Raw genomic sequence first — 27812 nt, 5'->3', positions numbered from 1 at the left:
GGACCGTATTATGGTCAGGCAGTCTAAAACAGATATCAGTCCCTGTGTTCTCAATGTAAACCCCCAGGCCCACTCTGTCCTCTAGCTTTAATCCATCCGTGTAACATGATCTTCCATATGACAATACTAGGGTTCCGTCAATCCAACACTGTGCCGATGGCAGCAGTGTCTCGCACTCGACTTCAAGGTTCATCTGAGGTATCCAATCGGAAACCTCTTCCCTTCCTTCCAGGTTTCCTATCGTCGCCTCGATTATACCGCAATGGTATGAGCTGCTCCCACCTTAATCCATTCTCCTATCGCCTTAAGTCTCATAGCCGCAACCCGTCACAGTTCGGAGGGAGGAAATCTGACAGATCTGAATATTATTCCACTGCGTGTCACAAAGCTGACGAGACCACACTGGCGCCGCATAACTTACCACAGACCGGTCAATTGCTTTGTACGTGGTCAACAAGGTTCCTTTGTCTGCACTCCAAGTGCTGCCCGCAAGTGACTTAAGGACTTTGTTTCTACTTTTGCGACCCAGCGTTTCAGGCTTGGCTGGAGAGACGTGTTAGCGATGTACTCAAATAATTTGGCATGGCTGCCGTGTCGAATGCCTTCGATAGGTCCAGTGCCACGAGGACCGTCTCATCACATGGCCTAGGCTAATTGAAGCCACGGCAAATGTGTGCGGTGATGGCATCCAAAGCAGTTGTTGTGCTATGCAGTCTTCGAAATCCATTATGATGCTCGGCGAATGGAAATTCTCCTACGAAGCTCGGGAATAGTAATGCCTTAAGCGCCTTTCCTACTGGTGAGAGAAGGGTAGCGGGATCACTCTGCCCATTTTCCAGACATCGGAAACTATAAGTGTTCAAAGACAGGTTGAGGACAGTTTTAAGGTACTCAACTCAATGTTGAGGTTCGGTAGGGGCCCAACGCCTTGGATGATTTGGCGCCACGTATGACATTCGTAACTTCGCCAACGGTAAATTGGGATGGCTGTCCATTGGCTCGGAGGCCACGGATACGGCGAATGGCTCTCCTCTTTGCCCTGTCACTCTCGGGATGCACAATACTCTCTGAAGCCAGCCCAATCGGCCTTCTTCTGATTGATAAAAGCCCGATGCTCACAGGTTATTAAGTCGGGTAGTCGGTCGATGGTGAAAATGATGGGGAGGTGGTCTGACCCCAAAGAGATGACGGCTTGCCAGGAAACGTCACTCAGGAGATCAGGGGTTGCAATGGAAATGTCTGGCGAGATGCTGCACCTCCTCGTAATCCTAGTGGAACATGCAAAACGTGGAACCTTCAATCTGCTCTGCCAAAGCTATGCCACGCCAGTCATTACCTAGGCGGGAATGCCATGAGGTGTGATGCGCATTAAAGTACCCTAGAACCAGACGATTATGGCCAGATAGTAACCCACTTATGTCGGGGTAGTAAGCTTGGCCATTAAATGGGACACAGCTACCAACCAGCGGTATGTACACGTTGTATAGCTCAATCGCGGCAATACTGGACCTGGCTGGAGTGCATGGGGACTCCATGTAGGGGTCACTAGCGTCAGGCGTGTTGGGCAACTGCCACTACCTGTAAATTAATATATCTTACATGAACTAATTTTTGTATGGGAATGCTTGCGATTGTGTACGGCTTAAATTATTCGTTTAAAATGAGATACACAAACCGAAATCATTTTTTTTTTGTTTGCAGGCCGAACGAACGCCCGCGTCGACATCGACAAACAGGCTATTAATTCACCCAGGGGCCAAATTACCGCATACGTGTTCAAGTACGCATTATCATCCCATGGTAGCCGGTTGTACGTACGGTATTGACCAGATGGATTCCTTCATCGGCAAGGGCTGCCGGCTCAGTGTACAACAGGGATGATAGCGGGTACAACTTTTTTTATACCCCCGCCATACTCATCATATTCATTGAAATCAAATGGATGAGCTCATCATGAACACAAGGTAAAAGGTAAATTAAGAAATTGATCTATATGGCAGCTGTAACGAATTTTGAGCCTACAAAATACGGCTATTCACGTGAGGAATATGTCGCATCGCAGGTGGAGACGTTTCAGGACGCCTGAGTTACATGATGCCTTTCGCTTAGCAAGAGACCATGTCAATAAGTTGATTAAGATAGGCAAGAAAGACTACTATTACAAACGCTTTACTTCTGCAATAGGCTCCAAGAGAACGTGGAAGGTTATTCGAGACATAGGAATTGGGAAAGATACTAATAGATGTTCAACAAACTTGGACATCAATGGGCTTAACGATGCTTTTGTTAATGTCCCACAGATCCCAGTTGATCCCAATTTCTATGGCTTCAATGTCTCCCCCTCCCTCGATGACGACTCTGGTTTTGGCTTCAGCTGTATTGGTCCCTCCGATGTCCTTGAGTGTGTCGCAACTGTAAAGTCTAACGCTGTCGGATCTGATGGCATTGATCCTAGATTTGTAAGACTCTTGCTCCCCCTTATTATTCCTCATGTAACCTATGTTTTCAATAGGATTTTGACCACGAGTTACTTTCCATTAGCGTGGAAACATGCCAAAGTCATCCCACTGCCTAAAAATTCCAAGGAATATAGACCAATTGCGATTCTTTGTTACTTGTCAAAGGTCTTTGAGAAATTGTTGTATTTGCAAATGTCGTCTTTTGTCAACGAGAACTCTTTGTTATATGTGAGACAGTCCGGATTTCGACTTTACCACAGCTGCGTAACTGCCTTGGCAGAGGTCACTGAGAGGATCAGGGTCAATTTGGAGAATGACAAGATAAATTTCCTTGTTCTTCTTGACTATTCTAAGGCATTTGACACTGTGGATCATTCCTTGTTATGTGATAAGATGAGACATCTTTACAATTTTTCTTCTACGTCCGTTCGTCTTATTTTGTCGTACCTGTCACACCGCGCTCAGTTATAAGTCTTCTCTATCAGCACCTCTGCTTGTTTTAAAAGGTGTTCCTCAGGGATCAATTCTGGGTCCTCTTCTCTTTTCATTGTACAGTAACGACTTGGCGGGTCAATTGTCTTATTGTGAGTTACATATGTACGCTGACAATGTACAAATATATATCGGCTGTCCGAGGGATGAGATTGCTGAAAACATACGTCTGCGTAATCATGATCTGTCAAGAGTCAGTACGTGGGCGAAAGCCAATGGCCTGTGTCTCAACCCTGTAAAGTCCAAGTGTGTGGTTATCAGAAACAGGCTGTCTCGTTTTTCATGTGGTGTCGGTATATTCATTAACGACTCTAGATTGGAAATCGTTCCTCATGCAAAGAACTTGGGCGTTGTTATTAACAGCACTCTGACTTGGAGTAATCATATCGACTCTGTCGTTGGTCAGGGATATTCAAAATTGCGTGCTCTCTGGGCCACTCAGTCGGTTACTCCGCTGCGGGTTAGGTCTCTCTTGGCAAAGACTTATCTTGTTCCCAGCATTCTCTACGGCTGTGAGTTGTTTGCTAATTGCGACTCGGTAAGTGGACGTAAGCTAAACACCTTTTTTAATAGCGTTACTCGTTATGTATTTGGCTTGAGACGGCGCGATTCCATCTCTGAATACTGTTTATCTCTGTATGGCGTCTCCTTACAGCACTTGTTATTCCTAAGATCGCTTACTTTCCTGCATAAACTGATCTACACGCAGGCACCACAATATCTGTATGGATTTATTGATTTCGCCAGATCTACTAGAGGTAAAAAAATCATTCCCAAAATGTATCGGAGGCTTGTTTCTGAATGGCATATGTTCATATTCGCTGTACGTCTCTGGAATTCTCTTCCTAACGATCTGCAATTACTCAGTAACTCGGCAACATTTAAAACCAGACTTTGGAAACATTTCACTGCATTAAGTTGATGAATGTTAAGACTCATTTATATATATATTAATTTTTATTCTTCTATACTTACCTTAATTTCTTTTTTTTCGGATCAACTAAGTCTACTAATTCCTCTTTAATTGATAAATTCACTTTTGTTTTTTTTTTTTTTCTTTTAAATTCAAATCTACAAAGCCACAATTGTTAGTTTTTTCCGTAAGTTATTCATTCAAAATCTGCGATGTATTGTATAGCTATAGATTCTTAGTTTTAAGTGTTTACTATGTACAATTGTTGGAGATATTACCCGCACTTTAATTATAAGAATTTTATATTCTTGTTGTGCGGGTGTAAATAAATAAATTACAAATTACAAATTAATACGTACGCCCTCAGGTCTTTGGTGGTTTGTGCTTCGTGATGACTTCGATTAGCTTAAGGTCAAAATGGTTCCTTATTTTAAAGCCATTTTCGACAATTAGGGCATGTCCAAAACCATTTCGTTGTTAATTTCAGCTATGTGTGGATGGATTTAGTTTAATTTTCATTCACATTTCTACATAAAGAAACAGTTGGCAAGTGCGATAGCAAAATATCACGAATTCGATTCTTTTATTACAGTCTTTCATGAATCATATACACAATAATTTACCAAAACAAACCAAAAATATTAAGGTAGATAAGATCCCATAAAGTAGAAAAATGCGTGCCAAAATATATTCTGCCACAGGTTGTTGACATTAGAATCACATTTTGATGAACATCAGTCGATTATCTCCAAACTCAATTCACTAGCGACAAAGCTTACAACCGTATTGAGCACAGCTTGTTGTATGGAAGCATCGGTCATAATCAAAGGTAATAACACGGCTAAATCGGCGGGATTGACATCCTTAACGGCATCAGTAACTTTTTGTACCAGGAGTTCTTTTTGGGCGTCGCTCAGATCATTAATGATCACTTCACCCAAAGAACGAAAACTGCCTATGAAAGCAAAACATATAAAGGGATGGATTACTCATCACAATTGTACAGGACATTCAAGCCACGCACTCCAATGTCCATCTTATGACCATGGTGGCTATTTTATGTTCACTTACATACCTTGTGTCATATATGCTGTGATACCTCCTGCTGCTCCACCAATTGCCATTCCAACCGGACCCAAAAGTACGCCTCCAGCAAAACAGCAGGCTGCACAAATAATAGCACCTTTACCAGACTGCTTTACGGTAATTCGAACATTTTTTTCATTTGCCAGAATTGAAATGGCCTCTATCAACTTTTTATGATCGATGGGCATTTTGTTGTCAAACAAAGGTTTATATAATGGCTTCCAATATATTACTCGTAGTTATGAATAAGTCCTCCGTATCGGATATTGTACTTCTTCGGTTGAAATGCAATGAGCCAGTGTTTTAGTTTTAGCTACATTACTTTCTACATTAGATAAGTTATCTATTTGACCGTGCATATCAACCAAAGGGGTGCGTAAATGCTAAATCGTTATTTAATAGAAAGAAACAGTTTGCCAAATGTTATAACAAAATATCAAGAACTGGATTCTTTTATAATAAAAGTATTTCATGTGAATTATATGCATGGCAAATGTTTTATAAACAATTCCACAATCCACAATTTTTATTTATAAAATTCAATAAGTGTTTGTTGGTATGTCGGTTTGTTTGTTTGTTCCGTATAGACTGAAAAACGGCTGAACCGATTACCTTGAAATGTTCACAGATTGTGTAGGTTGATCTGGAAGGAAACCTGGGCTATAATATTTTTTTTAATCGGGAAGGGGCGGACCCTCCCCCTTACCGTAAAAGTACTACTCAAAAATACAAGTGAACCGATCGGGACAATATGGGATTCTTATGAAAGGTATTCAAGAGTAGAGTACGAATTTCATAATAAAAGTTGGGTCCAAGTACCTGGGGGGCCGCCCCAGCTCCAAAAACCCCTTAAAATAGGTTTATTTGACGATCATGAAAGGTATTCGGGAGTAGGTTACTAATATGGTCAGGAAGTAGGAATAGGCTTTATAATTTTTTGATAACGGAAGGGGCCGGACCCTCTACCGTTGGCCCAAAAACACCACCCAAAATCTAAAGTGGACCGATAACGACAATATGGATATCAAATGAAAAGTATGCGAGAGTAGATAACGAATCTGGCATACAAATTCATGTCGAAGTATGGAAGGTCACCCCACCCCCACAAAAATGACCAAAATGAGCACATAAGCCAATGTTTCGTAGAGACTGAAAATCGGTTGAACCGATTTTCTCGAAATTTTCGCTTATTGTGTAGGTTGTTGGTCTGGAAGGAAACAGGCCCTCCCCCTTTGCCAAAAACACAATCCAAAATCAAAAGTGGACCGATCGGGACAATATAGATATCAAATGAAAGGTATTGGAGAATAGAATACGAATATGGTATTAAAACTTGAGTCTAAGTACCCATCGGGCCGCCTCAACCCCAAAACTCCCCCAAACAGACATATTGGAGGTTCATTTCAAGATGGGGCTGAAAGGTATTCGGGAGTAGATTTCGAATCTGGCATACAAATTCATGTCGAAGTATAGAAGGTCACCCCACCCCCACAAAAATGACCAAAATGGGCACATAAGCCAATCACGGTATATGGGACTCTGTTTGTTCCCTTATAGACTGAAAATCGGTTGAACCGATTTTCTCGAAATTTTCGCTTATTGTGTAGGTTGTTGGTCTGGAAGGAAACAGGCCCTCCCCCTTTGCCAAAAACACAACCCAAAATCAAAAGTGGACCGATCGGGACAATATAAGTTTTCAGGACTAGGCCCGAAGTGCAACGAATGATAGATGGTCACAAAGAGGGGGCTATGAGCATTCCAAAACTATGTGGCCTCATCTAGACTTGAAGAGGTCTACTGCTTTGATGTCATTGGCTAGAACAGAAGTCTAAGTCATTGTGTCGTCATGACAGGTCACTATCTAATCGGAAAACATGCTGACAGACTAAGGGTTGCCAGCAACGACTTTTGCAGACGAACACGTCTAAGTGAGTCTGATGGCAAAGTGCCACTTAAACCTAGCCTAACCCTAACCTAACGACCAGCGGATCATATCTTTGGCAGATCAGATTGAAGGCTTCACGTTTTGTACTGTGAATAAGGATGCCCCCACAAACATTACGAGGAGATGCAGCAGCTCCCGGCACGGGATAGCTGTGAGCACCACACAGGCTGTGTGGTGTTCACGGCTGTCACGAGAAGATTAGCTGCGAGTTACCGGGCGCGTCCACAGGTTGCGGATAGTGGATAGCTACTCCATACGGAGAAGCTGTAGTAGCATTACGGCAGTCTCGGACAATCAGCGGTATCGAGCTGAGAGTCTCAGTGAGAGGCCGGGCGACAACGGCTCTTGCGCAAATACTGAGTGCCTCTGATCCTCGATATGACAAGGCGAGTTATCGGCGAGATCGGTCCTTTGAAACGGAACGAGCTTGCTCAACTACAGGAGCTTGACGGGGATCGCCACCTCTACATGAAAATGTGGCTACAACAACAACAATATATAGCAGCTCGCCATTTGCATAATTTCCATTGCATCTCCTGAGTGACGTAACCTAGCAAGCCATCATTTCTTTGGGATCACACCACCTCCCCATAATTCTCACCATTGACCGACTACCCGAATTCATAACCTCTGAGCGCCGGATCAGAAGAAGGACGATTGAGTCGGTTCAGAGAGTACACCAATCCAATGGGATTCGTTGTACGGACCTCACTAACCCCAGAATTTGCGAGCTGAATCTGGAAATAACAGGGTAGTCAACGAATATATGCGGAATTTGTGGAAGAATGTAACTTAGGCATCGGTTTAGGCAAACTGTGGTCTACTGTTAAGTCACTCTCGAACCCCGGTAGACGGGATGACAGGACCTCGGTCAATTTTGGCGACGTAAACGTGACTGATGCGAAGAGATGCTTCATGTTGTTCAACCGTCAATTTATTGTGCATCCCGAGAGTGACAGGCCTTAAAGGGGGAGCCATTCGTCGTATCCGTGATATCCGAGCCGAAGAATAGACATCACGGTTTACCGTGGGCGAAGTTACGTATGTCATCCGTGGCGCCAAATCATCCATGGCGTTGGGCCCCGATGGAATCTCTACACTGACGCTGAATAATCTGGATATATTTACCTGGAGTTGAGTACCTTACCACTGTTCTCAACCTGTTTTTGAGTACTCTTATAGTACCCGATGTCTGGAAGTTGGGCAGAGTGATGCCGTTCCTGAAGCCTGGAAAGGACCCAAGTTTGGGGGAGTCGTACAGACCGATCTCATGTCTCTCACCAGTAGCAAAGACGCTTGAGGCATTACTCCTCCCGAGCCTCGTAGGAGAATTTCCATTCGCCGAGCGTCAACATGGATTTCGAAGACTGCATAGTACAACAACTGTTTTGCATGCCATCACTACAAACATTTGCCGTGGCTTCAACCTGCCCAGGCCATATGCTAGGACGGTCCTCGTGGCACTGGACCTATCGAAGGCATGCGACACAGTCAACCATGCCATACTATTTGAGGACATCGCCAACACGTCCCTCCAGCGAGGCCTGAAACGCTGGGACGCGAATTATCAGTCGCAGTCATTTGCGACTGATAATTCGCAAATGACTGCGACAAATGACTGTCGGCAGTCATTTGCGGAATTTAGGGATAAGAAGTCGAAGCACCGTAGAGTGAAAAAGGTGTTCCCCAAGGCGGGGTGATATCTCCGGCACTGCTTACCTTTACCTATCCTTCATTCCAACCTCTCCAGACGGCATAGAGATCATATCACATGAGGACAATTGTACGATTATGGCATCAGGCCCCCACCCATTGTTGACATCTGCGATAGGTTGAAGGTCTTCCTTAGCGAACTTGCCTCATATTTCGCTGCAAGAAATCTGACATCTGTCACCTAATCTTCAGCCAAATTGTTCACTACAGATATGCTTGAGGTGAATACTGAGTTGAAAGTGATGGTCGATGGAGAAATGATTCCGACCATCAAGTGCCCCAAAATACTTGGCGTCACATTTGACAGCTCTTACACATTCTCCCCACATGCCACAGCAATTTGCGATAAAGTCAAAAGTAGAAACAAAGTCCTCAAGTCACTTGCTGGCAGCACTTGGAGTGCAGACAAAAAAACCTTGTTGACCACGTACAAAGCAATTAGCCGGTCTGTGGTAAGTTATGCAGCGCCAGTGTGCATAACCAAAAGGAATGACACCTGTGTTGTTATATGGTTCTGAAGCATGGGTACTTGTGAAAGCAGATGAGGGAGTACTTGGAGTATTTGAGAGAAAGATTCTTCGTAAAATGCATGGACCAGTTTGTGATAATGGAGAATAAAGGCGACGTATGAACCACGAGCTGTATGACAACGATAGCATAGTTACACGCTTCAAAATACAACGGCTGCGTTGGCTGGGTCATGTTGTCAGAATGGATGAAGAAGCTTCAGCAAAGAAGTCTTTTGAAGGCAAACACGGGGGTACACGCAAACCGGAACGACCAAAAGCCCGATGGAAAGATCAAGTGGTGGAAGACACCTCGAAACTAGGTGTGAGATTTAGAATGAGCGCAGAAAATCGAGGCGCTTGGAACACTATTCTACGTTCGGCTAGTGGAACAAATATTGTCATAGCCAATTAAAGTAAGTAAGTAAGTCAGTTATATATTTTTTAAGGAATACAAGATTTTAAAATAAATTTGTTTATTGAGTACATAACCGCTTTAATCGAATTGTTCAAATTTCAAAATCGTTTATTCATAATAAAAACAATAAAAATGTATTTTAAGGACCGATTTCCTCAAAATTTTTAACTTAATACACAAATCAAATTTTTTCGCTGTAGGTACAAAAATATTTCTTCCACAGGATGCTAACACTAGAAACATATTTTGATCGAAATCAGTCAATTATCTGCAAACGCAATTCGCTTGAGACAAAGCTTACAACCGTATTAAGCACAGCTCGTTGTATGGAAACATTGTTCATAATCAAAGGTAATAACAGAGCTAAATCGGTGGGATGAACATCCTTAAGGGCATCAGTAACTTTTTGTACCAGGAGTTCTTTTTGTGCGTCACTCAGATCATTAATGATCACATCACCCAAAGGACGAAAATTGCCTATGAAAACAAAACATATAGAGGGATGGATTACTCATCACAATTATACATGGACATGAAAGCCACGTAATCCAATGTCCATCGTATGACCTTGGTGGCTATTTATTGTTCTCTTACATACCTTTTGTCATCCTATAAGCTGTGACACCACCTGCTGCTCCACCAATTGCCAAACCAGCTGGACCTAAAAGTACGCCTCCAACAAAACAGCAGGCCGCACAAATAATAGCACCTTTACCAGACTGCTGTACGGTAACTCGAACATTGTTTTCATTTGCCAGAATTGAAATGGCATCTATCAACTCCCTACCATTGATGGGCATTGTGTTGTTAAAAAGAGTTTATATAAGCCTTAAAATGTATTATTTATGAATAATTTCTCCGTATCAGATATTGTACCTCTTCGGTTGATATAAAATACGCCAGTGTTATTGTTTCGATGAACATGATTGCCATATCGTCAAGAATATAAATCGTCGTAAAGAATGATCTGGAACCGTTTAAAATCTCATGTGGCAATGAAAAAAATCATAACTTCAATATAAATCCTACACAATTCTTCGAATTGACAAAGGAAAGGAATTTCTTATTTTGAGGTCTTGACATTACAATAGAAAATTGAACCAGGTATTGCCTAACCATATAGATATATATAAGCGTTGGCAATCTTACGTCAATGCAAATTAATGGAAATGTATTAGCGTAACGTATACGTATGCTATCAAATAATTAAATGAGGGAGCTTTAAACATTTAAAATATAAAAAATCAAATCACGTCTACACTAGAGCCCAAATCCACGTGAATTGAGATAATCTCCACAACCCTTTACACTACGATTGAAGTGATTTGCATTTGTCAATATATAGGTTAGGTTCAAAAAAAGAGGGTGCAGATATTAATCCGCCCCATGCCACTATGGGCATACACCACTTCACGCATTCCGTGATCGCTCGGATATCCGCCTGCAGGACCGTATTATGGTGAGGCAGTCTTAAACAGATCTCAGTCCCTGGGTTCTCAATGTAGACCCCCAGGCCCACTCTGACCTCTAGCTTTGATCCATCCGTGTAACATGATCTTCCATATGCCAATACCAGGGTTCCGTCAATCCAAGACTGTGCCGATGGCAGCAGTGTCTCGCACTCGACTTCAAGGTTCATTTCAGGTATCCGATCGGAAACCTCTTCCCTTCCTTCCATGTTTCCTATCGTCGCCTGGATTATACCGCGATGGTATGAGCTGCTCCCATCCTCAATCCATTCTCCTAGTCTCATAGCCGCAGTGGCTGCCTCACACTTAATCTGTATGTCAATGGGTCGGATATCTAGAATAGTCTCCTGAGCCCTAGTGGGCGTGGTCCTCATCGCTCCGCTTATGCCAAGATATATATATATATATATATATATATATATATATATACATGGGTACATATATCCTTTATTTACAATTGGAGTACATTATATGTATTACAAATCAGGATTCATTGAATAAGGTTAAGCCATGCGATCAGCCGACACACATTTTTTTTTTTTAATTTTTGACAGTACATGGCTTTAGGGATGTCAACTTGTTCTCTTTTTTTACATTCACTCTTTGTTTACGTTTTTTCCTATTTGATAACATTTTCAATCGACAGATTTGACATCTTAAATGATGTTCGTGGGGCCTATCCATTTTATGTTTTCGCAAGTGGCCTAACCTTCTATTAGTGAATCCTGATTACAAATAAATATGACCAATACTAAAAAGTTCAGAGTGAACATAAGGCATCAATATCATTAGAAAGTGACATGTCGCATGACATATACATATTGTCTGAGAGTAGCTTTGGTTTAGTCGAGCTTTGGTTTTGATCGTTTTGTTGAAATTTGCAACGCTGTAAACAAATCCCACGAAAGCTACGCGCAAAAGTCATCTGGCAACATCTCACAACCATCTGTTGATTTTCCTTCGAAGATTATGGTAACTCTGAAAGATGTAAAAAATTCTCTCTCAGTTTCATTTCTGGTCTTTGTGGAATTCTGTTGTGTTTTCGTTCGGTTGTTGTATCTGCGTATCTCATAGATTCGTTTCACGGCGGATTAAAAAACATTTTCGTTTTCGTTCAACAAAGTGTTTTGTTACAAGTGTAAACTCATATTGCGGGGCCACCCCACCGTTACCACAGTTTAATAAACACAATCAACTGGTGGTCGTTGACACAAAGCGAACGATGTGCATTTTTATAGTGCAATATGAATGCAAGAAAAAATAAAAGAAAGATGTTCTTGTATTAATGAAATTTTACTACAAAGTGCCATGTAATATATATATATATTCATTAATGATATGTATAATGTTTAATTTGTGAATTGATAATTAAATAAATGCTATAGCAGACAACAAGTTGTTCTACTACAATGTCGGCAAAGGTATATTTAGTGAAATGTTCAATAATAATATTGACTTTTATATTTATAAAACATTGAACAATTTTTGATTTATTTACATTGTTCGTATAATAGATTTCAATGATTTCTTTTGTTAAATTTTCTATTGCTTGGAGATCTTGCTTGGATCTTTGTTTCGGTTCTTCCTTATATTTCTATTTTTAGCATGGGACACATATTTTACTATTTGTTTTGGGTTCTTTTTCCGTTTTATTTATATATACTCTGCCTACATGGGTGTTGAACATGCAAACGTACACAAAACCACACATGCACATGAACATGTACGAACAACAACAAAAAGAAAAACTGCTACTATATGTAATCGCTTTTGAAATGTGTGCTTGCTTCGTTGTTCATTTGTTATTGTTTTATTGAGAGACGATCTCATTATCTCCCCAAGTAACGGCAAACAATAAAGAAACAGTGAATGAGAACAAATACTGGCAAAATTAACGCACATCTTTTGCATGCTATTGTAAAAAAAGATTAATTGGTTATTCGCTTTTGGATAAATAAATTATAGCTTAAGGAAAATGTGCTGTTTTTCGGGAAATTTTTATTTTGCCATGTACTTTATCGGAATAAAAGTGTACGAAAATGTATTATAAATCACCACGCAAATATTGTTTTATTAAAAAACTGAAAAAATTGTGACATTCCGCCGTGTTATAAATAAGCCGATTACATTTTCCGCCTGTTTTGTAAACAGAAGATTTTCAGCTCCACCCAATAAGTATACCAAACACACTTATGAGTAGAATAAGAAAGTTATTTATAGTCCCTAGGATTATGGCTAAATCAGAGCAATAGGATTTGACAATCCCATTGCAGCCAGCGGTACGTACCGGAGTGGCTCGATGGAGTCCTTCATCGGCTGCCGCCTCAGTGTACAACACACTGCAACAACGATAACAATAGGATTTGAGACGGCGACATCTACCGGATCGCCGTCAAACCAAAGTTTGTTTTTGATACCAAGAGAAGGTATTTTTACTCGATAAAGGCTGGTACTATATTCGTTTTTCACAGTTGAAAACACATAGTTTCCAAAAATCTCAATGAAAACATAATACTTTTAAGAAAATTTTTTCATAAGTAATGAGGGCGAATGCCAAATTGTTTTGCTTCATAATCTATTATCTAAAAAAAGTCATCAGGAAAAAATGTTGCGAAAAACTAACAGCCATAAGTTAAGAAAAATATTTACCCAGTAGCTGTTCAGATCTTGCTAACGTATTTTCATGAATGCTACATGTTGTTCTAGCCTTTTATACAGCATGTGGGATCTTGTTGAGCAAGATCATTCCGATGCATAGATCCGATCGCTGAAAGGACGGCTCCATGTTTTGTTGTTGTAGTCACATTTGCTGTTGTTGTAGCCACATGTCTATATGTGGAGGTGGCGATCCTCATCTAGCTCCTATATGTGAGCAAGTTCGTTCCGGTCCAAAGGGCCGATCGCCGTGGGAACATTACGGCCATTGGTTATTTAAAGGCGCCAACAACTCGCCTTATCAAATCGATCATCATAGGCACTCAGAATTTATGCAGGAGCCGGCCCCACTCGGCCTCTCACTGAGACTCTCCGCTCCATAACGCTGATTGTCCGCGACTGCCATTGCAGCTACTCCGTGTGGATCATTCCACTATACGCAACCTGTGGACGCGCCCGGAAGCTCGTAGCTAAACTTCACGTGATAACAATGAACACCACACATATCGGAGCTCAAAGTTCCAGCCAGTGTGGTGCTCATAGTCATCCCGTGACGGGCTAGGGTAGTCACAATTGTATGGAGAAGTAGCGATTCTCGTCAAGCTCAATAGATGAGCAAATTTGGCCGTGGAAACGTGATGGCCATTGGTTTTTTAAATGAGAGAATTTTTTAAATGGCATAGTACCTCACAAATTTCGCCAGCATAAAGAGGTGATAACTGCCGCTGAAGTTTTGTTGTATGTTCTCGTCTGGATTCGAATCCAGGCATTCACCATCATAGGCGGACATGCTAAACTGTGCTCTACGGTGTCATACTACCATCAATCCTAGCCCAGTAGAAATTGTGTCGCCTGCATATGCTGCAACATAGTTGAGCCAGGACCACTATGGTTTGCCGAGGAAGGTTAAACTCTATAGGAACATGTTCGCTTTCGTTCTTGTCGTAGCGTAGAGAAACGCTTTAGACCATTTCGATCCAACCGACGTTTTCATGCTGTGGATGACTATCCACAAGATGGTGATTTGGATGGCTGTTGCCATAACAGCCACAGAAAATATTGCTTAGACAGCATGGGAGGACCTTTGCCTTCTGATATAGGCAATCGACATGGTTCGCAGAGTGGCATTCAACAAGCCCTGCGTACTTTACTATTGACCTGTGCTGCCGGCAAGGTTGGAGGCCACCGTAGCGCAGAGGTTACCGCATGTCCGCCTATGACGCTGAACGCTGGGTTCGAATCCTGGCGAAACTATCAGAAAAAATTGTTAGCGGTGGTTTTCCCCTCCTAATACTGGCAACATTTGTGAGGTACTATGCCATGTAAAACATCTCTCCAAAGAGGTGTCGCACTGCGGCACGCCGTTCGTACTCTGCTATAAAAAGGGGGCCACTCATCATTGAGCTTAAACTTGAATCTGACAGCACTCATTGATATGTGAGAAGTTTGCCCCTGTTCCTTAGTAGAATGTTCATGGGCAAAATTTGCATTTGCATTTGCCGGTAAACGACTTGAGGACCTTATTTCTACTACCGAATTCTTTCTCAAATTGCTGTAGCATGTACGAGGGACTTGTAAGGCTGTAAAATGTGAAACCCATTACTCCAGCTGTTCATGTAATGAACAAAGTAGCAAAGGATATGGTGGCATATATCTCCAAATTTCTTCCACATTCTTCTGGGCCTTGGCGATTTAGATGATGATTGTCATTTTCTCCATGGTAAATAGGCGCTGCGGATGCCATTTGTAACTTCCTTCAGGGTTATTTGTTATTTGATTATAGTAAGCCAACAGCCCGTTGGCCACTGATGCGACAAAAAGTTCCTCATTCAGGGATGGTCAATAAATTGACGGCTGAACAAACTGGCGCATCCCCTCGAATCAGTGACTGTTATGTCGCTAAAAGTGACTAAGTTCCTATGATCCCTTTTAACGGCGTTCGAGAGTTTCAATAGACCACAGCTTGCTAATATCGCACAGTGGGAGAGAATCGAAAAAAAAGATAGTAAAAAATCTGCCTTTTGAGAAAGGATAGAGTTAACTTTGGATTTGTTAGAGGTTAGCTGTTAGCGAGATCATGGGCAAAGTTTCAAGGCACTATTTCGTACGGGCGTCTCTTGGCAGGCCGCTAAAGTTGTTCACCTAGACATTTCAAAAATTTGTTCGGGCTGCAAAATTTTTTTTTTTTGCTTGATAGTACTTAAAAATCCCTACAAAAAGTTGCTTAAATGCTGAGTGTCTATGATACTCGATATGACAAGGCGAGTTATTGGCGCCTTTAAATATCCAATGGCCATAGCGTTATCTCGGCGATCGATCCTATGGACCGGAACGGGCTTGCTGACATATGGAGCTTCACAAGGATCGCCACCTCCAAATACAAAAGTGATTACAACACCAACCCGGTCTCAAACAGCAGATTTTGTAATAGTTTTTCAAACGCTTTCATTTCACCGTGTGCCGCCGCTTAAGTTACACTGCTTCAAGTGCTCTATCCATAAATCTGCTTATGTTTGCAGACCACCCTATTTAATTCCAGATTCTAAAATCAGCAGGATCTTAGCAAAGAATACTACCTGCGCTGAAAAATTGTGCCACATCTGGGGTTTTAACCCATGCGTTATACGTTGAGGCGGCGGCCCTTGCCGATGTAGGCTCAATTGTATTAATCCGATGCGTACAACCGGCCGCCATGGGATTGCAGCGGTAACTCCCAGAAGCGGCGATTGATATATTCTCTGAAGACAACACAATCGCCTTTCTTCTGATTGATACAAGTCTGGGGTTCAGAGGTTATGAGGTCAGGTGTTCGTTCACCTTTATGTATGTACATTGAAGCCGTTATGATCCGGCATACAGAACTGGCTGCCAGTCATAGAGCCAATATTATTATGACAAAGTGAAGAAACATTTTCTTATACCTTCCTATTTTTCATTGTCCATATCAAAAATGATCATTTATCTGTTTTTAAAAGTCAATATTTGCTTTTAAATACAGTTTGGTTATAAGAATTAAGGTGTGCCAGCTATCTGCCCATTATTTATTTTTTCCAGTGCTAATTAATAATCCAATTAACAAATAAGCGCGACTTTTCGATGTGTTTATTATTTATTGGGAAATAAATCTGAGAATACTATTTTTTGAAGGCTGTTACTAAAGTCCAGTTGAAAATAAATGATTGATTGAAAATCGCAATTATGGCTATACAATTTCCATTTAATACAACAGCGGATGCTAAACCCGAATCACAAAAATTTTAGTGGTCAATATATTTCAAAGATTTTTATACCCTCCACCATAGGATGGGGGTATACTAATCCCCTAAAATTTTAGTGGTCAATATATTTCAAAGATTTTTATACCGTCCACCATAGGAATGGGGGTATACTAATTTCGTCATTCTGTTTGCGTCTCAAACCCATAAAGTATATACATATATTCTTGATAGTCGATCTAGCCATGTCCGTCCGTCTGTCCGTCAGTCTGTCTGTCGAAAGCACGCTAACTTTCGAGGGAGTAAAGCTAGGCGCTTGAAATTTTGCACAAATACTTTTTATTAGTGTAGTTCGGTTTGTAAATGGGCCAAATCGGTCCATGTTTTAATATAGCTGCCATATAAACCAATATTGGGTCTTGACTTCTTAAGTCTCTGGAGGGTCCAATTCTCGTCCGATTTGACTGCACGTGGTGTTTTGTTATCACTTCCAACAACTGTGCTAAGTATGGTTCTAATCGGTTCATAACCTGATATAGCCGCCATATAAACTGATCAAGGGTCGTGACTTCTTCAGCTTTTAGAGGGCGCAATTCTTATCCGATTTGGCTGTAATTTTGCACGTGGTGTTTTGGTATCACTTCCATTAACTGTGCTAAGTATGACACAAATCGGTACATAACCTAATTTTTCTGCCCTATAAACCGATCTGGGATCTTGACTTCTTGAGCCTCTAGAGGGCGCAGTTCTCATCCGGGTCTTGACTTCTTCAGCTTTTAGAGGGCGCAATTCTTATCCGATTTGGCCGTAATTTTGTGTTTTGGTATCACTTCCAACAACTGTGCTAAATATGATTCAAATCGGTTCATAATCTGATATATCTGTTATATAAACCGATATTGGATCTTGACTTCTTGAGCCGCTGGAGGGCGCAATTCTCATCCGATTTGGCTCAAATTTTTCACGAGGTGTTTTCTTATGACTTCCAATAACTGTGCTAAGTATCACGCAAATCGGTACATAACCGTTCTGGGATCTTGGCTTCTTGACCCTCTAGAGGGCGCAATTCTCATCTAATTTGGCAGAAATTTTGTACAACGGCTTCTCTCATGACTTTCAACATACGTGTCCAATATGGTCTGAATCGATCAATAGCTGGATACAGCTCCCATACAAACCGATTTCCCGATTTTGCTTCTTGAGCCCCTACAAGACGCAATTCTTATCCGAATGGACCGATATATTACACAATGACTTCTACAATGTTCAGATTTCAACTCACTTATGGTTCGAATCGGACTATAACATAATATAGCTATAATAACATAACAGTTCTTATTCATTATTCTTTGTTTGCCTAAAAAGAGATACCGCGCAAAGAACTCAACAAAAGCGATCCATGTTGGAGGATATATAAGATTCAGCTCGGCCGAACTTAACACGCTCTTACTTATTAAGACTTATTATTGTTTGGAATAAAAACATTCTAAAAAGAACAAAATACCACTTGTTAGCCAGCATGATCAGACCGCTGCATAAGCTTTTCGTCTTTGCTGGTAACACATCGGCTCATGCTGCTTTCTTTTTCTTCTTCATTCTAAACCGTCATGAGGGATTAGTTCTGTGGTATCCTCGTCGCTCACTATCTGTATCGGGTAACAGATTTCCTTTATTTTGTCTGCTTCTGTAAAAATAAACAAAAATAACATCCTATTAATAACCAATGACTATCATGTTACCGCGGCGATCGGTCGTATAAACCGGAACGAGCTTGCTCACTCCACATGCAAATATGGCTATAACAACTACATAAACATAATAGGGCAGAAAAATAGCATTGGCTATTAAGGCCATCCGCCAAATTCAAAATGTGACCAAATTTTCTATGGAAAACCAGTAAGGAAGGGCAAAAGTCGGACGGACCTACCTATATAAGTACAATGTGGGAGCTATATCTAATTCTGAACTTATTTTGATGGACCTCGGCAGATGTTTTCAGATGGGTTATTAAACAATCCGTATCAAATTTCTAGCAAATATGTTCAAATAACTACGGTTGACAAATGACAACATTATTGCAAATTACCCAAAATCTGACGAAGATATATATGGGAGCTATATCTAAATCCGAACTGATTTCCAGCAAACTTCTCAGATATTGTGATAGTCGTCAAGGAAAGTTAGGTTAGGTTAGGTAGGTTAAGTGGCAGTCTGCCATCAGACTCACTTAGATGTTTTCGTCCATTGTGGTGCCACAGGAACAGAAGAAGGAAGATGCCTTCTAGTTAATACCGTTGAACCATCCAGATCGCTTTAAAAAGCCCAATAACTTGCGAATGTTCACATCCGCTAAATCAGACAGGTTCTCAAAGAAATGAGAACCTAAAGTGGAACTCCTTCTAACTGCTAGTGCGGGACACATACACATCTTCCTTGATGTCCCTACAGCTTCTGCAAAAGTCTTTGCTGGCAACCTTCAGTCTGTCAGCATGTTTTCCGATTAGACGGACACAATGACTGAGAAGTCTGTTCTAGCCAATGACAGTAAAGCAGTAGACCTCTTCAAGTCTATATGAGGCCACATAGTTTTGGAATGCTCACAGTGCCCTCTTTGTGACCATCTATCATTCATTGCCCTTCGGGCCTGGTACTGAAAACTTAGCTTACATGTCGCTAGAGGCATACCCATAGTTTATAGTGTCCCTGGGATGTGTAAGGTAGTTCCTAGTCTCGAAAGCTCGTCTGATTTAGAATTCCCTGGGATATCTCTGTGACCCGGCACCCAGAACAGGTGAATTTTTAACTTTTCAGCCATGTCGTTGAGAGATCTGCGACAGTTGAGGGCGGTTTTGTGTTCAGAAATACGTCGTCGAGGAAAGCGTTGTGCAAAATTTTGGCAAAATGGGTCAATAAATGCGCTTGCTGTGACTCTAGAAGATAGAATCGGGCGATATATATATATGAGAGCTATATCTAAATCTGAACCAATTTCCATAAAACTCATCAGTAATATCGAGAGTCCAGAAAAAATCCTTCCTGCCAAATTTCGAGAGAATCAGTTAACAAAGGACTATTTTATTGCATTATTACCGCAAATCGGATGAACATATATATGGGAGCTATATCCAAATCTGAAACGATTTTTTTTTTCAATTTCAAAAGGCTTTATCTCTAGACAAAAAAAAAACATTCCTCTTCCAAATTTTAAGACGATCGGACGAAAACTGCGAACTGTACTTTGTACACAAATTAACATGGACAGACGGACATGACTAATTCGATTCAGAAAGAGATTCTGAGTCGATCAATTACTTTTAAATTCGCAAAACAAATAATGTTACAGCAATTTCAAACTCACATTGATTTAGCATTTTTCGTAAATTAATTATGCGATTTTGAGCTTGATTTTTGAAGAAAACACATAGGAGTTGCACTAATCCGAATTTTTTGCTATAATCTTCAATGCTGTATTTTTCGCAAATTTTCATAAGGAAAAATGCGTTATAACTAGTTTCATTCGCAACTGTTTTTCGTTAAATCAAACATTCGAAACACCAAAGTAGTTTTCTGCACAATATTGCTATCCCACTCATTTATTTTATATGTAAACGGCAATCACAAACAAAACTTTCATCTGCCGCCTAAGCCGCACTGCTTGTGTAAAGAGAGCGCGCTCCTATCGAAAGAGACTACGCTGCTGAACGAAAAAGAGAAAAAACTCCTAAGTTCGGCATGTATCAGTAGTCGGCACTTTAATTTTTTTTTTTTTCTCAGCACCGTAGTCTCCTTTTTCTCTTTTTCGCTCAGCAGCGTAGTCTCTTTTGGTACGAGCGCGCTCTCTTTACACAAGCAGAAATAACAATAAACCAGGGCTGCCATATTTGCCGTTTTCTTCAAAAATAGCAGAGTGACGATTTTCCCAAATTTTGAAAAGGAATTTCCCAAATCAATTATTAAATAAAACAATAACGAAGAACATAATTTTTCTGTCTACCTCTGTATGTATATTCTTGATCGTCGTAAAATTTCCAAGAATGTCTGCCCTTCCATGTCTACCTGTCAATCATACTTCAATCCTTAAAATTTAATGTATTGAGCTGAAATTTGAAGCAGATAATGTTTTACAATAGGCAGGCTATGTAAGATTATGTCTTGATAAAGCTATCCGGCTTAGCTAAGACGCCACGCCTAATAGGGTTAAATCGGACCATATTTAGGCAAAGTTGCCATAAAGACGATCGCGCGATGAGATTTTTTAAGCTCATTTCAGGCGTATTTATTTTTACCCAGGTTCCAACTATTTTTGTGGTGGTGGGTATGTAAAGTCCGGTTGTAATTAAGGTGCTTACGTTTTATCCAAAACTGCTGATTTTCCTCCAAATTTATCTGGCAGCCCTGCAATAAACCACGAACATTATTCAGTGCGGCTTGACAACAGATGAAGAAGGTTTGCTTACGCTTGTCGTTTACATATAAAATAAATGAGTGGGAAAGCAATTTTTTGCAGAAAACTACTTTGGTGTTTCGAATGTTTTATTTAATGAAAAACAATTGCGAATAAAACTAGTTATAATTTTATAAGACATTTTTTGACAAACCACATGAATGTGAAAATATAATTGACACAAAAATCAAAATAGGTATTAATTTAATATTCTATCTACAAAGAAGCAACCAGCAAATCCCATCTGTGGCGGCTATCTACACATTTCCGTCCCTCTTGAAGAATAAAAAATAAAAGAAACAAACCAATAGAATGCTAATTTGAAATCAAATTTTAAAACAACGCATTTCCAACCATTTCGCTTCTTTTTCCGATTGTACAACAAAAGTTTTCCCACTGACCGACCGCTGAGAATACCTGTTTTTTTTTATTAAACGCTAAAAAGTGTTAAATAACAATCATATTTGGGTATCCACACTTTTCATACAAATAAATTAAAACTGCATCAAATTTATTATTAATGGCCCTCCTAATGGAAGGCCTGAAAAAAATTATTTTTAGACTCATTAGAGTGCTCCTCTCCACGGAAATCTTTAGTAAAAGGCGAAAGATTTATTCGACAACTGAAGAGAAGCCAGAGTGATTTCAACAGCCATGTGGCCAATACTAAGTATTACCTTTCATTCAGACTGAATGAGAATTCCTATGAAATTTCTCAACAAATTTTGTCAAAAATATACAACGAGAAATCAAAAACAATACCCAATGCCAACCGCATTGTGTAAAAGGGGAAATTTTTACCAGACTTTAAGAGACGACTTGAAAGAACATTTGATGTGTGTTATTGTTATTGTTGTAGTTATGCGAGACTGTTGCGTTGAGCGCATGTATTTTAAACATAATACCCAACACTCGCCCTGCAAACATTTGGGAGTGAATTTCTCACTGCCTCCCTTAATTGTAGTTTTGTATGTGTTTCTGCATGGTTGTTTGTAGAGATTTCATTATTTAAAACAGTAATGGACACACCACCACAATGGAAAATGATAAAATGTGTTTGTATAAGGGGCAGTAAATCCCCAGCAATCAACCAAGTGTAAAATAACAACAATGCGTCGACCGAACAATGGCACACGAGATGCTTACACTATCCGTGGGCTTTCATTAATTATTCCTGTGCCCGCGGGCATATGTATGTAGGTATTTTTATGTGCGGTTGTGTGTTGTCCATCTTTTAATATTTAAACCAAAAAAAAAAAATGCCGTGCTATCGAAATTCTATCATTCATGTTTTGCTGGTTATTTTCTCATAATCTATTGTTATTGGTTCAAGTTTAAAAATAGATTTTTTGTTGTTGCTTCTGATGCTAAGTCAGAAACCGCACATGGAAGAGAATGTATGTTTACTTACCTTCACAAAAATTTACTATTGAAACACTTAAGAGCACAAAAACAAATTATCGGCCCTGTTCTACAATTCGATTTTGGTCGAATGTGATTCGATTTCTATTTTGTGTTGTTCTGCAAAACGATTCCACAAAAAAAAATGAGGTTTCATTCCGACTGCATACACCCTGGCGGATTGATATCTATTCCGCTTTTCTTTCCATTAAAAAGAACTTTTCTCCTTAGGAAAGCTTTATAAAATAAAAACTGCATATGTTTTTTTCCAATTTATGCTTCCAAAAGTAAAAAAAATTTTCTTTATTAACTGCAAATTATTAAATAAAAAATGTTGTTTTGTTTGCCATTGGTATGTTTGATTCAGCTCTAAATTTGGTCGTGTGAATGTATGATTTGGCAGAAAATATTTTTTGACAAGCGGAGCGCACATTTTTAGGTTTGTAATTAGCACAGGTGGATGATAAAACAAAACAAAACAAAATTCATTACATTGCCGCCAAGAAACATGTAAGTATTCAATTTATAAATGTTATAAGCAATAATTAATCACTTTTTTTTTTTTTTGCAGGGGAAAACACAAAAACAACAACCAAGACAACATTTTGCTGGATTTCATGAGAAATCATCAAGACATTGCCAAAGGGTTTGTTAAAGGGGACAAGGTTGTGGTGGAAGATCTGTGGAAGGAATTAAGCGGACAACTTAATGCGGCAGGTCCTCCAACTAAAGATGTATCTAATTGGAAAAAGGTTTGTTAATGCAATTTTAATGCCAGAGTGAGTTTATTTATTTCTTTTACTTTACAGACTTGGATTGACTTAAAATGCAATATAAGGAAGAAGTTGGCTCACAATAAAATAGAAACGCGTACTACTGGAGGCGGCCAATTTAACCAGTATGTGCTTGCACGCATAGAAGAAGAGATAGCAGTTATTTGTGGCCTACACAAAGTGGTCGATGGTATAAAACCTGCTAATAATTTTGGGGCTCAAAAATTGATGTCGGGTGCGAATAAAGAAAACTTGGAAATAAATACTATTAGTCAACAAGAAATACCATCAGAAATGGAAGAAATTGATGAAGTTTTTGAAGCATCAACTCCCTCAACTTCAAAGCGTAGGCGTGTTGTTCCCGACATTAATTCCATCGTCGAAGAAGAAAACCAACATCTAGATAGAATCGGAAATGTGTTAAGTGAATTGGTGAAACTCAAGGAAACGGTGTCAAATGATTTAAAAAAAGTTTGTGAAACTTTGACTTCAATAGAATCTATTAAAAGAGAAGAGCTCCACGAAATGAAACGCCACAACATTCAATTAGAGCGAAGTCTAGTCACCAAAAATGAGATCAAAATAAAATTTCTGGAGCTAGAAAAGCTAAAGCTTGGTCTTGGTGAAGACTAAAATCTTGGCAGTTAAATCTTGCTTTGGACCGAGTGCGTACCTGAACTAAATGCGATCTCAAAGTTACATTTTTTTTCTGTTGTTTTTATTATTTTTAAGTATTTTGTAAGCTTAGGCCAGAGTGGAAAAAATGGACAAGCAATTGAAAGTTCCTTATTTTTTGTTTAATAAAAGTTTTAAAAATATTGGCATTTATTTTAGTGAAAGTTATGAGAGTGATAATGCAATGTTATCTCTAATTGTTCGGCTTTCGGCGCTATTTGGCAAGTCATCGTTCTCCTCAGAATATATATCATCTTCTTGGTCTGGGGGTTCGTTATCAACAAGAATATCTTCATATCGTAAATTGTAGTGCTTGCAAATGTTGTGCAATGCGCAACAAACGTTGACAAGTTTAACTACCTTCTGCGGAACATATTGAATCGCACTGTTTTGTAAGCATCTAAATCTGCTCTTGAGATTGCCGATAGTTCTTTCAACTATATTCCTAGCTGAGGTATGCGCAATATTAAAACGGTGCTGGTGAGTTCCAGGTTGAGGATCTTTGAATGGAGTCATGAGAAATGATTCAAGTGGGTAACCACTATCCCCTAGAAGCCAACTGTTTCGCATTCCATTCCTTCTTTGGGATGTGAAGAAAATTTTGGCTTCACTTAAATTCCAAATAAATGAATCATGAGAAGATCCTGGCCTACCAGCCTCTATAGCACGAATTCTCATTTGGTAGTCACAAATCTTAAATGAAAAATAGGTTTTTTGATATCAACTCAAATTGTGTAGTACTCACAATCATTGCATTAATGCTAAAATATCCCTTCCTGTTGTAGTAGAGAGATGCATCCAAGGGTGGTTTAATTATCCTAATGTGTGTGCCATCAACGCAACCTATCACCCCAGGCAATCCGAACTTTTCGTAAAAGTGCATCTTTGACGATTGCATTTCATTTTCGGACATTTCGAGATTTATCCATTTTGGACATAATTTGTCTTCAAGCACTTTTATAACTTGCCACAATAGTTTGCACATTGTTGTACGTGCAATACCGATGTTCAAGTCGTTTGCAATGACTCCCTGAAAACTGCCCACTGCAAGATGTCTTAGGGTAGCCGCCAATTGAAGCTTAACTGGAATGCTTCCTTTTTTTATATATGGACCAACTTCTCTCAAAACATCTGAAAATGCTTCCCTGTTTAGTCTATACAGAGCAATGAAGCTATGGGATGATATGTATTATTTAGATGACACATGTTAAAGTGGACAAGAACTCACCAACTATCTGGGATATCGGTAGGATCAAAAGCATCCCTTAACTTACGACGTTTAACACGTTCCAAATAAAATGCTTCTTTTCTAGAAGCTAACAAAGCCAAAAACATGCCTGCAGGCATATTTTACAAAAATTATTTGATAAACTAACAAATTTGTATGCCGGCTTAAAACAAATAAACGTATGTTTGCTTCTTGTTTTGTTTACAAATTTCACTAAACACAGCAAAATCAGCTGTTTTTTGATTTTGCATCGAAAGTGGACTTCCCCTCGAATCACAGAACATGGGAAAACAAAATGTGCGGATTTCAAAAACGATGCGGAAATGAAAATGGTCGAAAGTAAGAACATGGGCGTATATATAGATAAAGAATTCGAACTTCGCACATAAACTGGTTGGTGGCGCTTGTGAATGTCTACAAATGAGAATTATCAAAGAACATGCCGCAAGCAGAATTCTGCTCTCAATGCATGAAGTTTGCGCCGTTTGCATTTTCTTAATATGCATTATTCCTTTCATGTGAAGGAAACTATGCCGTAATGCACGTAGGGTAAGTATACCAGTAGTCGGCAGTTTAAGGATTTTGACTTTTTCAATCCATTCTCCTTCCTGGTACAAATGTTCAATTCAATTGAAATTTGGTTTTTACAGTTTATAAAAAATTTAAATTTCTTTTCTTAAAATGTTCAATTTTATGAAAAAAGTGCTTTTTCACCAGTATTCGCCACCATTTTCCAATGCTCGGCATGAAAGTTCTGTAGTCGGAAGTGTCACATTATTCTAGATATCCGACCCATTGACATACAGATTAAGTGTGAGGCAGCCGCTGCGGCTATGAGACTTAAGGCGATGGCAGAATGGATTGAGGATGGGAGCAGCTCATACCATCGCGGTATAATCGCGGCGACGATTGGAAACCTGGAAGGAAGGGAAGAGGTTTCCGATCGGACCCCTGAGATGAACCTTGAAGTCGAGTGCGAGGCACTGCTGCCACCGGCACAGGCTTGGATTGACGAAACCCTACTATTGCCATCTGGAAGATCATGTTACATGGATGGATCAAAGCTAGAGGACAGAGTGGGCTTGGGGGTTTACACTGAGAACCCAGGGACTAAAAAAAGTGAAGGCCAGAGGACTACCGTCAGTAAACTTGGTTAACCCGAAGCCTTTCGGGTCGACGCAGCCTGAGTTAACGAATGCGCATGCAACATTGTGAAACAGTGATACGGTCGGTAGGACGGCGAAAATCCTATGGGGGGATCCAGATCGTGAGGCTATTGCCGTTTTAAGGGAATGGGCGACGAATGCACATGCAACATTGTGGAACAGGGAAACGGTCGTTAGGACGGCGAAAATCCTATGGGGGGATCCAGATCGAGAGAAGACGAGGCTATTACTGAAAGGAGGCAAGAAGGAGGTCAGCATAGCTATTGGTATCATAACGGGGGACACAAAAGATTACGAGCTAACTTAGATAAAATCGGTGCGGCAAGTAATAGCATGTGTAGGGCATGCGGTGAAGATGATGAGACGTTGGATCATTTCCTTTGTCATTGCCCGGCTTTCGCGTCCAACAGATACCGGAACTTAGGTGAAGACACAATACCAGACATGAACCAACCACCCACTTTTCAACCTAACCTAACCTAATTAAATGCTCACGAAATGGGTCGAATCAACTCTGCTTTCATATTGTAGTCCTTGTTGTGTCTTGTTTTTTTTTACTTGCGTTCTGACCGTGGTACAATTAAGAGGTAGTGTCATTAGCAGAACAACAAAAAACTACTACCTTGAGTGGCAAGTGCCGTAAATTGAAATGTCAAAGTGGTTAAAGAAATAAACTTTGCTTTACTACTTATCTTTTTCAAATGCATTTTATATTTTTATTTTCATCCTTATAACATTGTTTTGTTGCTTATGTGTGAAATATCGGATCAAATAGAACATCCCCTCAAGATTTTAGAGAAAAATCACAGCTGTGCTATCAAGCCTTTGACATTTATTGTAGATTTACAGGAAAATCAAAACAAAAAAATTGTACTCAGCTGTTCGCATGACCTCACCTTATAAGTGCATCCTGCGTTCTGACCAAGAAAAAAATCTTTCGTATTTCGCAATAATTTAATAGGCAGTTTCGCTGTTAATCGACTAATAAGCGATATCGCCTGCGATTGTTTTTGTGTCCCAACTTAGTGACTCACACGATAGAAAATGTTTGCAGGGTCTTAGGTAGTAACAAAAATGTATGACTACATACATACATACATACATACATTCACACAAATTTATGAATTTGAGCATTGTTTTTGGTTTTGTGACCCATCCACAGCAGTTACTGTTCGCAATTAGCAAAATAAATGAATTTTATTTCTATAAGTTTCTAAGCCATAACATGTCTAATATAACTACCTTTGGCACAAC

The 27812-nt window shown here is 39.9% G+C and overlaps 5 protein-coding genes and 1 non-coding gene across 7 annotated transcripts in view; 2 read left to right on the top strand and 4 right to left on the bottom strand.

Annotated features, from left to right (window-relative positions):
* Window positions 1–4353: 4353 nt before the first annotated feature.
* LOC106081307 (protein C19orf12-like) lies at window positions 4354–5323 on the bottom strand. 2 transcript variants are annotated; one of them, XR_009398119.1, is made up of 3 exons: window positions 4940–5323; window positions 4488–4819; window positions 4354–4391 (listed from the first exon to the last, which is right to left on the bottom strand). XR_009398119.1 is itself a non-coding variant. In XM_013243184.2 (2 exons), exons 1-2 carry the CDS (start codon window positions 5136–5138, stop codon window positions 4599–4601), a joined length of 420 nt encoding a protein of 139 aa, XP_013098638.1. In that variant the 5' UTR covers window positions 5139–5323; the 3' UTR covers window positions 4380–4598. The 2 variants fall into 2 exon arrangements, 1 of the variants encoding a protein (XP_013098638.1); XM_013243184.2 differs by having other exon boundaries at window positions 4380–4819.
* Window positions 5324–9619: 4296 nt separating this feature from the next.
* LOC106081304 (protein C19orf12 homolog) lies at window positions 9620–10560 on the bottom strand. The gene is made up of 2 exons (XM_013243181.2): window positions 10131–10560; window positions 9620–10009 (listed from the first exon to the last, which is right to left on the bottom strand). Exons 1-2 carry the CDS (start codon window positions 10330–10332, stop codon window positions 9789–9791), a joined length of 423 nt encoding a protein of 140 aa, XP_013098635.1. The 5' UTR covers window positions 10333–10560; the 3' UTR covers window positions 9620–9788.
* A 1445-nt stretch (window positions 10561–12005) lies between these two features.
* The window catches only part of LOC106081316 (protein halfway), a 29124-nt gene continuing 13317 nt past the window's right edge, over window positions 12006–27812 (top strand). Inside the window, exon 1 of the mRNA XM_013243204.2 lies at window positions 12006–12422. Coding sequence (XP_013098658.2) covers window positions 12411–12422 — 12 coding nt within the window. The 5' untranslated portion in view covers window positions 12006–12410. The remainder of the gene's footprint in view (window positions 12423–27812) is intronic.
* On the bottom strand, window positions 21837–21958 carry LOC131997397 (U5 spliceosomal RNA). Its single transcript, XR_009398248.1, has one exon. It is a non-coding gene; the product is annotated as a U5 spliceosomal RNA (small nuclear RNA).
* On the top strand, window positions 22776–24307 carry LOC131996765 (uncharacterized). Its single transcript, XM_059366667.1, has 3 exons — window positions 22776–23226; window positions 23288–23468; window positions 23526–24307. The coding sequence occupies exons 1-3, from the start codon at window positions 23177–23179 to the stop codon at window positions 24120–24122; spliced, it is 828 nt and encodes a 275-aa protein (XP_059222650.1). The 5' UTR covers window positions 22776–23176; the 3' UTR covers window positions 24123–24307.
* LOC131996764 (putative nuclease HARBI1) lies at window positions 24265–25511 on the bottom strand. Its single transcript, XM_059366666.1, has 3 exons — window positions 25393–25511; window positions 24910–25336; window positions 24265–24857 (listed from the first exon to the last, which is right to left on the bottom strand). Exons 1-3 carry the CDS (start codon window positions 25509–25511, stop codon window positions 24330–24332), a joined length of 1074 nt encoding a protein of 357 aa, XP_059222649.1. The 3' UTR covers window positions 24265–24329.

Source organism: Stomoxys calcitrans, chromosome 4, assembly GCF_963082655.1.
Source record: "Stomoxys calcitrans chromosome 4, idStoCalc2.1, whole genome shotgun sequence".
In the NCBI taxonomy this organism is placed as follows: Eukaryota; Metazoa; Arthropoda; class Insecta; order Diptera; family Muscidae; genus Stomoxys; species Stomoxys calcitrans.
Note: the sequence above shows the minus strand (reverse complement) of the source record. Positions and strands in the feature narration are given on the sequence as shown.

What these genes read in the sequence shown, in the direction of transcription:
- LOC106081307 (XM_013243184.2), bottom strand. Translation starts at nt 5,138, where the DNA reads ATGCCCATCGATCATAAAAAGTTGATAGAGGCCATTTCAATTCTGGCA. An exon ending in CACAGCATATATGACACAAG is followed by an intron (nt 4,820 to 4,939) that starts GTATGTAAGTGA and finishes TTGCTTTCATAG; the next exon opens with GCAGTTTTCGTTCTTTGGGT.
- LOC106081304 (XM_013243181.2), bottom strand. Translation starts at nt 10,332, where the DNA reads ATGCCCATCAATGGTAGGGAGTTGATAGATGCCATTTCAATTCTGGCA. An exon ending in AGCTTATAGGATGACAAAAG is followed by an intron (nt 10,010 to 10,130) that starts GTATGTAAGAGA and finishes TTGTTTTCATAG; the next exon opens with GCAATTTTCGTCCTTTGGGT.
- LOC131996765 (XM_059366667.1), top strand. Translation starts at nt 23,177, where the DNA reads ATGATAAAACAAAACAAAACAAAATTCATTACATTGCCGCCAAGAAAC. An exon ending in ACATTGCCGCCAAGAAACAT is followed by an intron (nt 23,227 to 23,287) that starts GTAAGTATTCAA and finishes TTTTTTTTGCAG; the next exon opens with GGGAAAACACAAAAACAACA. An exon ending in ATGTATCTAATTGGAAAAAG is followed by an intron (nt 23,469 to 23,525) that starts GTTTGTTAATGC and finishes TTTACTTTACAG; the next exon opens with ACTTGGATTGACTTAAAATG.
- LOC131996764 (XM_059366666.1), bottom strand. Translation starts at nt 25,511, where the DNA reads ATGCCTGCAGGCATGTTTTTGGCTTTGTTAGCTTCTAGAAAAGAAGCA. An exon ending in ACCGATATCCCAGATAGTTG is followed by an intron (nt 25,337 to 25,392) that starts GTGAGTTCTTGT and finishes ATCATCCCATAG; the next exon opens with CTTCATTGCTCTGTATAGAC. An exon ending in TTAGCATTAATGCAATGATT is followed by an intron (nt 24,858 to 24,909) that starts GTGAGTACTACA and finishes TTTTCATTTAAG; the next exon opens with ATTTGTGACTACCAAATGAG.